Raw genomic sequence first — 12,694 nt, 5'->3', positions numbered from 1 at the left:
GGACTTTTTCCTGAGGCTGAATCCATGAGTGCCTTATTTAATTCCTCCTCTGAAATAGGTCTATCTAACAGTTCCATTTCCAGCTCAGTAATTTTTGTTAGCTGAGCCTTTTCCAGGTACTCCTCCATTTTTAATTCCTTTTCCTCTGCTTTTAGTCCTACGGGCTAATCTACTGCATACACTTTCTCGTAATAATTTTTAAATATTTCAGCTATCTCTTTTGTTCTATAGGCCATATCCCCTTTACCTGTCTGGATTCTTTCTATATAATTTCTAGATTTTTTCTTTTGTAATCTTCTTGCTAGATATTTAGTGGGTTTGTTCTCTCCATAATACCTATCCTTGGCTATTTGATTGAACGTTTTTTGAGTTTCCTGTTCCATCAGGGTTTTTAATTCATCCCGTTTAGTTATTAATTTTTGAAGGATTGTTTTATCTTGATTCAGGTATTTTTTATGTTGCTGTTCTACTCTATATATTTCCTCCAATAGGGTTTTAATTTTTTCCGATCTCTCTCTTTTTTTTTTCCTAACTCCCAATGATATCAGGATCCCCCTAATGTAGGCTTTATGGGCCTCCCATATATTTTGCCTTGATATATTCTCAGTATCGTTTATCGCAAAATATTTTTCTAATTCTTTACCAACCCTTTCTTCCCCTTCTACATCCTGAATTAATCCTTCGTTTAAACGCCAAGTAAAAGGTTTCCATTCCTCTCTCCTTAATAACAACTTCATCTTAACCGGGGAATGATCAGAAAGTGTAGCTACCTCTATCCTGGTCTCTTCTACTATTTCCAAAATTCTATGATCTACAAAAATGTAATCGATCCGGGAGTACGTCCCGTGTACAGGGGAATAAAACGTGAAATCTTTCTCATTTGGATGCTGGGCTCTCCATGCATCTACTAATTGGCATGCATGCAATTTTTGTTTAATCCTTTTTAATTGCACCTTACTAGTCCCCTGTACACCGGACGTACTATCCAATCCCGGATCGATACAAAAATTCAGGTCCCCCATCAAGATCACTGGTCCTCTCCCAAAGTCTGTCAACTTCCCCAAAAGATCCACCAAATACTTTGTAGAGTCGCGGTTGGGGGCATATATATTGACCAGGGTACATTCCACTTCTCCCAACTTGCCTTTTAGGGCAAGATACCTTCCCTCCGGGTCTACTAACCTATCTTCTAAATTAAACTGTATCTTCTTAGCAAACCCTATTGCTACTCCCCTTCCTCTGCTTGTTATCACGTCTCCATAGTACCATACTGGAAAATCCTTTGAATATAACTTAATATTTGCCTCATGGGAGAAATGGGTTTCCTGTAGAAAGATCAGGCCTTTTTACGTTTATATCTCAAAAAATAAAAATCGCAGAGAGCTCTATTTGTGGGGAAAAAAAAGGATGCAAATTTTAGTTTGGGTACAACATTGCATAACCGCGCAATTACCAGTTAAAGTGGTTGTAAACCCTTACAAACCCTTACAAACCACTTTGACCTACAGGTAAGCCTAGATTAAGGCTTACCTGTAGGTCCAAGCAATATCTCCTAAACCTATTCTCAGTGACGGAGCTGTCACGCGTGTCGGCTCCTGTGCGCATGCGCGGCAGTGACGTCATCGCAGCTTCGCTGAAAGACAGCGGTGGAGCTGCGAGACCCCACCAACAAGATGGATGCGGCGGACTACAGGGGACAGCGGCGACTTCGCTGTCTCCTGTGTCAGGTAAGTGACACATAATGGGCTACTATGCGATGCATAGTAGTCCATTATGCTTTGCCTTTGCAGGGAATGAAGGAGGAAGTAAACTCATCAGGGTTTACTTCCTCTTTAAAGCAGCGCAGTTGCAAATTGTAAAAAGTCCTCTGGTCATTGACCAACCAAATGATCTGGGGCTGAAGTAGTTAAGACTGTGTAAATAGGCAGGATCCTGTGCAGCCAAGCTAGGCAATTTGTTGCGACCTGTAAAGTGAACCAAATAACATATTAACATAAAGTATTCTAGCGGTCATCCATAAATGCAACTGGTCCGTTAAAAAAACAAAAACAAAAAAAAAAACGCACCTCCCTGTGAAACACAGCAAGAACACATCAATAACGCATGTGTTACATTTGAGTCACATGACCTATTGCAGAATAAATTGCAGAAAAATCTGGTGCGTTTTCGGTGCCATTGTCTGCACCTTTTTTCTTTATCTGCAAAATGCCAAAAACACAATTTTTGAATCTCAATTTTAAATTTGTCCTTCAGATATGAGGGGATCTGGTGATATGAAAATATTTCTGAAGGTAGTTTTAGCATAGATTAATAGTATTCTGAAGTGTTACTCTAGTTTATCACCAGATAAGAAATCACCAATGCGTAACAATCCCTTATTCTCCCACAATCGGAAAAACTGTGGAGAGATTCTTGGTAGAAACTGAGTTGTTAAACAGGGGAGACAATGGTGTGTGTGGCAAGCAGAGTTTCTTCCTCATCCGATGCCTGTCCCAAATGGCTAATGAAAATGAGAGCTTAGGACGTAGTACGGTGGGACGCAGCCTACTAGGGATCCATATGAAGGCAAAAATCGAGCACCCAGAGAATGAAAGTGCCTCCATATCAACCTAGTGTGGAGTCAGACCTTCAACCCTGGTAGTGCTAATTGAGCTATTTATGCCGCATAGTGGCAGGGGGTAAAATTGGGAACTCCTTGGCCTTGGTAGGTTTTAGGGCTGTAAATTGTTAGCTTATTGATTCTAGGAGGTTTATTCCCCCCCAGATACAAAATAAAAATACTTTTTGTGCAGAAATCTCAGTAAATATTGCTTAGGTATAGTAATAGGAAGCTTTCTAAAAAGATATAATTCTTCTCGAACCAGGAGAGGTTTGTTCGTTTCTAGTCCATCTACTGTGCCTTGCGAAAGTATTCGGCCCCCTTGAACTTTTCAACCTTTTGCCACATTTCAGGCTTCAAACATAAAGATATAAAATTTTAATTTTTTTTGAAGAATCACCAACAAGTGGGACACAATTGTGAAGTGGAACGAAATCTATTGGATAATTTAAACTTTTTTAGCAAATAAACTAAAAAGTGGTGCATGCAAAATTATTCGGCCCCTTTACTTTCAGTGCAGCAAACTCACTCCAGAGGTTCAGCGAGGATCTCTGAATGATCCAATGTTGTCCTAAATGACTGATGGTGATAAATAGAATCCACCTGTGTGTAATCAAGTCTCTGTATAAATGCACCTGCTCTGTGATAGTCTCAGGGTTCTGTTGAAAGCGCAGAGAGCATCATGAAGACCAAGGAACACACCAGGCAGGTCCTTAATACTGTTGTGGAGAAGTTTAAAGCCGGATTGGGATACAAAAAGATTTCCCAAGCTTTAAACATCCCAAGGAGCACTGTGCAAGCGATCATTTTGAAATGGAAGGAGTATCAGACCACTGCAAATCTACCAAATCTACCAAGACCTGGCCGTCCCTCTAAACTTTCAGCTCAGACAAGGAGAAGACTGATCAGAGATGCAGCCAAGAGGCCCATGATCACTCTGGAGGAACTGCAGAGAACTACAGCTGAGGTGGGAGAGTCTGTCCATAGGACAACAATCAGTCGTACACTGCACAAATCTGGCCTTTATGGAAGAGTGGCAAGAAGAAAGCCATTTCTCAAAGATATCCATAAAAAGTCTTGTCTAAAGTTTGCCACAAGCCACCTGGGAGACACACCAAACATGTGGAAGAAGGTGCTCTGGTCAGATGAAACCAAAATCAAACTTTTTGCCCACAATGCAAAACGATATGTTTGGCGTAAAAGCAACACAGCTCATCACCCTCAACACACCATCCCCACTGTCAAACATGGTGATGGCAGCATAATGGTTTGGGCCTGCTTTTCTTCAGCAGGGACAGAGAAGATGGTTAAAATTGAGGGGAAGATGGATGCAGCCAAATACAGGACCATTCTGGATGAAAACCTGTTGGGGTCTGCAAAAGACCTGAAACTGGGACGGAGATTTATCTTCCAACAAGACAATGATCCCAAACATACAGCAAAATCTACAAAGGAATGGTTCACAAATAAACGTATCCAGGTGTTAGAATGGCCAAGTCAAAGTCCAGACCTGAATCCAATCGAGAATCTGTGGAAAGAGCTGAAAACTGCTGTTCACAAACGCTCTCCATCCAACCTCACTGAGCTCGAGCTGTTTTGCAAGGAAGAATGGGCAAGAATTTCAGTCTCTCGATGTGCAAAACTGATAGAGACATACCCCAAGCGACTTGCAGCTGTAATCGCAGCAAAAGGTGGCTCTACAAAGTATTAACGCAAGGGGGCCGAATAATTTTGCACGCCCCACTTTTCATTTTTTTATTAGTTAAAAAAGTTTCAAAAATCCAATAGATTTCGTTCCACTTCACAATTGTGTCCCACTTGTTGGTGATTCTTCACAAAAAAAAGCCTGAAATGTGGCAAAAGGTTGAAAAGTTCAAGGGGGCGAATACTTTCGCAAGGCACTGTATCTATAGCCTTTGACAGTTTTCTAAACATTGGTGGACAATTTGAAGAGTAAAGTGTATGCAATGAAGAGGTTAATTGAATCCCCAAATAATAGATAGTGACAGGTCCATTGAAATTCAAAGTTGTAGTGAAGTAAAGCAACTGAGTATTCGGGTAGATTTCGATTAAGGGCAATGTATTTGTTCATGTTTACTTTTAGTCCCAATAACAGCAAAAAATAACAGCAAAAAAGTGGTAGAGTAAAGTTAGGTAGTGTTGCATGGATAAAGTTATATACATTAAGACATCATTTGTAAACGGTGCACATTTATGTTCATGATGTCCACAGTATATGCAACTCATCTAGGGGGGAGCACAGATGGTGATGGCTAAAGGTCCCATTGTGCTTTGTTGTATGTTTATGGGCTCAGACTTCAAGCCACTAAGGGAGATTTTGCTGTGGGAGAGTTAAATAACGCATGCAGCATGCATAGTAAGCGTCAAAACCCATAGTTTCTAAAACCAAGAACATGTAATCCTAGGACAGGCTATCAAAAGCGTTATGGAGATCCAAAGATGACAACATCACTTGTCTGGTCAAGGGGGAGTCCAAAATGCGTGGACTGCCCAAATAAGATTCAGTGATCTGCGTATTTGGGCCAACGTTTGTCGATACCCGAGAAATCCAGATTAATCTTTGTGGATATAATGTTCCAGGAAAGAGTTTGTCATCATGCCAATGAGAATTTTGAAGGTCACATATATTCAAAGAAATTGGTTGGTAATTTGATTCTTCAGAGGGGTCTTTTTGTGGTTTTGAAATTACACTAATGTATGCCCAGTTTTCTTCTTGCTGGGAAAGTGCACCATCCTGCAGATGGTTAAAATATAGGGCTAGATGGGGCATCAGAAGGTCTGCAAATTTCTTGTAATATCCATTAGGGAGCTTGTCAGGACCTGGGGATTTGTTGGGTTTGTGTCTTTTGTAACTCTGGAGATTTCACCGCTCGTGAGGGGCTTGTCCATTAAGTTCAGCATGTTGTGTGGAGAGAGTCTGGAGTTGAGACTTGTGTTTGTGTTTGTTTTTTTTTTTTTTTATTAAAAAATATAAATACATTTTGAAGCTACGCTGAAAAGTCAGCCAATTTAAAGAATGTAGTATGAATTTTATGATAGTGTCTCGTTGCTCAGTTTAAAGCAGGGGTCTTCAAACTACAGCCCTCCAGTTGTTGAGGAACTACAATTCCCGTCATGTCTGTGAATGTCAGAGTTTTACAATGCCTCATGGGATGTGTAGTTCTGCAACAACTGGAGGGCCGTAGTTTGAGGATCCCTGGTTTAAAGCATGAGTTTGTGATCGAGGATTAAAGGAGTTGTAAGCCCTTGTGTTCATTGGCTCCCACTGCTGTCAATCAAATCCAATGATGTGGGGGGCGGGGCCGAGTCCAGCATTCGTGTCATTGGAAGTTTTGAATTGTGTGTGTGTTTTATGCCGAGCAACTAAAGCCCCATACACATGGGTCGAATGTCGGGCTGCAGCGGCCAGTTCAATAGAACCAGCTGACATTTGGCCCATGTGTACTGCAGCCGGTCCATTGCTCATGCTCCTGGGTTTGATGACCGGCTCCCCATCAGTGCTCTCAGTCAATGGCTGAGAGCGCTGAGTAGAGTTTTCTGGCGAGATTGCAGTCCCCCGTCAGAACAGATCCCCCCCTCAAATCTACAACGACGGCATTTCCGCATGCACTTACAGTGCACAGTGGATTTGCCTTTAGTAAATAAACCCCAACAGCTTTTATGGAGTTGACTTTAGAAACTTTGTCAAAAAAATGCCAAGCTCTTGTTTAGGAGCTGCCAGTGTACCTGAAGCTTAACCCCTTCCCGCCGAGCGTACGCAGATGTGCGTACTCGGCTTCCGGGGGGTATACAGAGATGATGCCCGCACCTGCAGGCATCATCTCGGTACCGTTTTTTACAGCGGGCGATTGGCTATCCAGCCATAACAACCGAAGCGGCTAAAAGCCGCTCGGCTGTTATGCCGGAGGAGCGGGAGGGGATGTCCCCCCCCCTCCCGCCGATGTTACTGGTGCTCCCGTTCAATTGGGAGCACCGATTCAAGATCCGATGCCTTCTGCTGCTGGGGAGGAACTGGAACGAAGCCGTACTCTGCTTCGTTCCAGTCTCCTAATAGTAAACACGGAAGCGACGTCATGACGTCACTTCCCATTTCCTCGGCTGGCAATGGCGCGGGTTTTAAAAAAATATACAGTATTCAGAATCGCCGTTTTCGGCGATCTGAATCCTTTGAAGTGTAAAGGAGGGATTGGGGGTCTTTTAGACCCCCGATCCCTCCATAAAGAGTACCTGTCACCACCTATTACTGTCACAAGGGATGTTTCCTTGTGACAGCAATAAAAGTGATCAAATTTAAAAAAATAAAATAAAAACAATTTATTCATTTTAAAATAAATAAAAAAAATGTAACGCGCCCCGCGAGCTCGCGAAGCAAAGAAAACGCATACGGAAGTCGCGCCCGCATATGTAAACGGTGTTCAAATCACACATGTGAGGTATCGCCACGATCGTCAGAGCGAGAGCAATAATTCTAGCACTAGATTTTTAGGTACTGTACTTTGTCGGCATTCCACAAGTGCGTGCAATTATAAAGTGTGACATGTTTGGTATCTATTTTACTCGGCGTAATATTATCTTTCACATTATGCAAAAAAATTGGGCTAATTTTACTGTTTCATTTTTTTTTTTATTCATGAAAGTGTCCCTTTTCCCAAAAAGTTGCATTTAAAACGCCACTGCGCAAATACCGTGTGACATAAAATATTGCAACAATCGCCGTTTTATTCTCTAGAGTCTCTGCTAAAAAATATATATATATATATATATATATATATATATATATATATATATATATATATATATATATATATATGTATATGTTTGGGGGTTCCAAGTAATTTTCTAGCAAAAAATATGGATTTTAACTTGTAAACACCAAATGCCAAAAATAGGCTTAGTTATGAAAGGGTTAAAAGCGAAGGGATAACCCCTGTGCTACCACTTAGTAAATAAAGAAAATAAATCCTAAAGTTCAAAGAACAAAGCAATGGTTGCTTCAACACCTAAAGTGTTTCCACAGTGATCAGTGTATAATGCTCCTAAATCTTTGTCATATTTATTTTGCTCCAAGATGTACCAAATATGGCAGGCACCCAGAGGCTTTCTTGCATACATTACAATCTATAACTTGACTAAAGTTTTAAATGGAGGGAAAATGGTTTATATGTAAAAATATTAGGTTAGATTGGTTAGAGTAGGGCCCCTTTCACATGGAGTAGACTCCGTAAAGCGCATCTGCTTGCTCAGCAGATGATCTCCCTGCTGATCCCCACTGAGCAGGCAAGTGACAGTTCCGTGTCCACTCCACTATTCAGAGCGGACACCCCCCCGCTGTTTTCTTTGGGGCGGTTGGATGGATACAGACCCACTGTCCATTTCCATCTGGCTGTCATCCGATCAGATCAGATTGATCAGATGCCAGCGGGTGTCCGCTCCATAGAGAACAATGGATGGGTACAATCTGGTTTGCCTGAAAAACAGATGGGCAGACGTGAGTTTTGGCTTGACAGTCGTTTTAATAATGTAATAAAACTGAACTTACAGTATGTCTTTTATTGAAACCTTGCTGACAGGAAGGCTCTTATTGCAGAGGAGGCTGTGTATGTCTTTGTAATAAAAGCTGTTGTATGTATTGCTATAATGTTAACGCTTTTTTTTTTTTTCTTTAACCTTTCTTTAACTTTATTGCTATCACAAGGGGGCTAACAAGCCTCTTTGTGATAACATGAGCAGTTGACATGTCTCCTTTATGGTGACATCAGGAGTCTGTTGGACCCTTATTGTCTCCCCTGCCCTCTACAACAGCTAATCTGAGACAGATTGTGCTTGATTGGCTGATTCCCTTGCTACAGTCCCCGGGTATGATAGCTCTGAATCTGGAAGTGACGTAATACGTGTCACTTTTGGGTTCGTTATTCGCGAGGGGTATCACAGAATATATGTTGCCCAATCTTCTGCTGTCAATGTTGCAGCACTTTACCATGGCCTAACACTTCCCAGAGGGGGTGGGAGAGCCTCAAAACCACCAGGTGTTGCTATTAGGGATGTGGGTCATTTTCACCCTCATAAAACTGATTGGTCAGCTGTAGTGCTGCCTAGCTCACTTTTTAACCTGGAAGCTCGTCACCAAAAATGTATATCAATTGATTAAAATTACCAAGCTTTCTTTACTCCTTTTTGAATAACAGGATTTTTTTTAAACGTACCTTGGTAGATAAGGGGTGAATGAAAACAGAGCTGCGTTGCTATATGTTTTTCATATTTACTGGTTCAGCTTTAAAAATAGTTGAGTGCTGTGCCATCTTAACTGTTAACTTCTTTCTACAGTTTTCTAATTGAACAAAGAAATGGATTCAGACGTGCACCACCAAAGAAACCAGAACAGATTGAAACAGAGCTAAAGAAGAGCCATGATACTCCAAGTCAAAGTAGTTTTACTCCTCCGATTGCAGAACCAATTCACCCAGCTCGTATCCATATAGCGAAGCAACTTTACAAACCTTTTCTATTTACTGTTGGGGTACGTATTTTAATTGATGTTTTACTTTATATTGCTATAGAACTAGATGTACCATTAAAAGCAATATTTTGTAGGGGAATTTGGTCACGGTTGTCCCCTCTTTTATGAAGCACCGCCGGCATGCGGGGTTGTATTGGAGTACTTCTCTCAGCTCTCGTGGATGGGAAGAGAGGAGAGCAGGCGGTCGAATCATCAGAGTGTGAGGAACATCACTAGCGACTTTCATTTCAATAGAGTGTTCCCCACACTCCCTGTCACACACAGCTCTACCCCCCCCCCCTCCCGGGACTTTGATAGACAGTATACCTGTTCAATACAGGGACGAGTGACATGTATCACAGCTCCCTGGCCAGGGGATAGGGCTGTATGTGACCCCGAGCGGCGGGAACACACTACTAATTGAAATGAAAGCTGTTCCTGCAGTGTTCCTTGGCACTCGATTCATCCTACCGGCAATCCTCTTCCTCTCCTATGTTCCATGCATTGGTGGACACGGGTGGGTTGCATTGGTGGACACGGACGAGGCTGCATTGATGAGCATGGATAAAGTTGTTAATATTTATTTTTATGACTTAATTCTGCATAAAACATCTAAGTGTCATTTCATGAGAATTTATGGGGAGTGTGTTTAGGGGCAGGGTAGGAGTTGGGTGGGTCAACTAGTGGGGAGAGTAACCCTTGAGGCCTGGCTAGTAGCTCAGGACTTGAAATTTTGAGCCCTCTTTTAGTGTGTTATAGAAGAATGGTTTTAAAGTAGAATTCTGGTGAAATACCCAGCTAATCTTAAAAATGCTCCCTACTCCCTCCTAAGACATATACTGACTAACCATGTTAGGCAAGTATACCGATCTTTCTATTTTCAGGCCACTCCAGTCATGTGATCCAGCTTCCCTGTGTCGGCCAGTGGCAGGAGAAAGGAGAGAGCGCGGACAACAGATAGTAAGGCTAGTAGTAAGTCTCTGGCAACCATTGTCAAGTGCTCTCTTCTCACCCCTGTAGACAGTGCTGACTGATACGGGAGATCATGTGACCGGATCGCTCTGAGATAGATATGTATACTGATCTTTCACACATCTTTTACAGAGGTTAGTCGGAGTAGGTGTTACGAGGGGGAGGAAACCATTTTAAGATTAGTTAGGTATTTTCCAGGACTCCACTTTAAACTAGCCAAACTAGCTGGGATAATACAGAAAACCTGTGGACTTAGTGATCCTATAAAGTCCCAGGGTAATCAAAACTGTCATGACCAGACCAAATTGTTAAGCACTAGTTTACTCAACAAAAACTTTGTAACTCGCTGCTGAAAGTGTGTCTGTTTCTGAACTTTGCATTGGATGAGTCATAGTTCTGTGTACAGTAAGTAAATTGAAAAATAACAGACATTGCAGAAAAAGGCACAGACTGAGATTTGCATGCATGCCACCAAGACATAAGAAATCGAAAGGGTTTTTTTGTTTTGTTTTTTTAATAGATGCAAAAAAATAAATCAGAATATATTCAAGAAAATTTGAACATTTTATTAAGTGTTTGGTGACAGGTTTATTTTTTATTTTTGCGTGTGTTAATGCATTCTGAGCCCAAGCTCAATACGTACGGTAAAGAAAAACCAAGTGATCTACCCTGTAATAAAACTTGCCAGCAAAAATCTATGCAAAGGCTCTCGAGTATAAGGCCCCTTTCACACATGCGGACTGTATGTCCATATTTCATCCAGCCGTTTGCAGATGAAATACGGAGATACATGCATTCCTATGTGATAGCGGGTGTCTGCGGATGAACATCCGCAGACACACGATATCGTCCGTCTCCGCAATGGTCCGATTCTGCAGACTGAGGAAAATCCTATTTTTCTATCCGTCTGCAGAGCGGATCAGATGAACACGGACAGACGGTCCGTATTCATCCGATCCCTCATAGAGGAGAGCGGAGAGCTGACAGGGCGGTCCCTGTCATCTGTCGGCTCAGTGGGGATAAACAGTTCGATCCCCCGCTGAGCAAGCGGATCATCACGGGGTGGATCATTACGGATCTGTCCCATGTGAAAGGGACCTAACAGTGCCCAGTGGTAGAACCCCCAGGAAAGAAGTACCAGACAAGCTACTGGGAAAGAACCTGCAAAAGGTAGTCTGTGTTAATGATTCACCTGGGGCAAATCCTACAGGAATACCAGCTGCTGATGTAGCAAACGATAAAAGCAATGGTCTGTGCTGTACAGAGACACATCATAGCTATGTGAAATGTCAAAGGAATGATCCAGGAAACCTAAGGAACTGTGGCAAAAAATTCAATCAACTACCATTCAAATAGCACTCGAGCACATACTATACGAAATTCAAAGAAAAGATGCAAGTGGCTGTCGGATGATGATGTCAGAATAGCCAAGCAAAAAAGGCAGGATGCAATGAGACAATTAAGTTTACGGCCTCCAGAAATGCAGAGAGCTGAAGGAGAACAAAGGCATTGCATCATCAAACGCTAGCCATGGAAAGAACTGTCTAGCCATCAAATGTATAAAGGACACATAGTGATGATAAACAGAAGCGCTATAGGCCATTCTTAGAAAAGTCACATGCAAAAAGCCAACTGCAAAAAAAGATGGCCCCAGGGATGGACGCCACCCCTATGGATTTGCTGGGGCCTGTCCCTCCCAAAACCTTCACAGCCTTTTATCAGTAAATCCAGGAAACCGCGTGGCCATGGAATCGTAAACTATCTGTGCTCATCCCACTCCCAAAAAAAGGGCAGCTCCAAAGACTAATAGTAACCCTAATTCTAGAAATAATCATACAACAATGTCTGGCACTGACCATTCAAAGGTAATTACGGCATGTTCAAGCCATGTTGCATCAAGGCAGTGGCACCCGGGAACATATTGCAAATCTGTTCTGGATCATGGGGAAAAATATCAGGAATGTTCATAAAAAAAAGTGCAGCTCCAATTCCAAAAATGTTGAGACAAAAAAAAATCCAATTCCCAAAGTGTGTGTGTGTGTGTATGTATGTATATATATCCAGAACTGATGTGCAGCAGTCTTTCAACTTTTTTTTATTTTTTAGTCAAGGCAACCTTTTAAAATCCTGCACAATCTCAAGCCACCCCATTCTAAAATGTCAAACATTAAACCAATATTTTTTTTTTTTTTCATAGCACAGCAACATCCTTTGCTACAATGTATAGTAGTGAGTGTACAGCTTGGATAAGGCCCCTTTCACACAAACTGATGCTCCATGCAGGTCTATGGAGCAAGAGATGTCGGTGGTTATCATGTCCATTGACATCTGATTGGATAAAATCAGACGTATGGTGATACGTTCGCATCTGTCCTATCGGACCGTATGAGATCTGATGAAAACAGACATTCTGTCAGTTTTCGTCTGATCCCTTCATTGGATTCAGTGGCGCTCTGACAGGCCCCTCTCCGCTCAGTGAGCAGAGACAGACCTGTCATCCGCTGGCTCAGCGGAGATCAGTGGAGAGATCTCCTGCTAAGCTGGCAGACTCTGCTGGATCTGCCTCGTGGGAATGAGGCCTAACAGTGTAATTTGCTGTCCCCTCA

The 12,694-nt window shown here is 42.1% G+C and overlaps 1 protein-coding gene across 2 annotated transcripts in view; it reads left to right on the top strand.

Moving 5' to 3' along the window:
- Nucleotides 1–12,694, top strand: part of PARL (presenilin associated rhomboid like) — a 71,612-nt gene that overhangs the window by 16,713 nt on the left and 42,205 nt on the right. For both annotated transcript variants that reach the window (XM_077481502.1, XM_077481501.1), the window contains exon 3: nucleotides 8,945–9,137. In XM_077481502.1, coding sequence (XP_077337628.1) covers nucleotides 8,945–9,137 — 193 coding nt within the window. The remainder of the gene's footprint in view (nucleotides 1–8,944; nucleotides 9,138–12,694) is intronic.

The sequence above is a fragment of the Lithobates pipiens genome, unplaced genomic scaffold, assembly GCF_037356315.1.
Source record: "Lithobates pipiens isolate NorthernLeopardFrog02 unplaced genomic scaffold, aLitPip1_a1.2 Scaffold_16, whole genome shotgun sequence".
NCBI lineage: Eukaryota > Metazoa > Chordata > Amphibia > Anura > Ranidae > Lithobates > Lithobates pipiens.
Note: the sequence above shows the minus strand (reverse complement) of the source record. Positions and strands in the feature narration are given on the sequence as shown.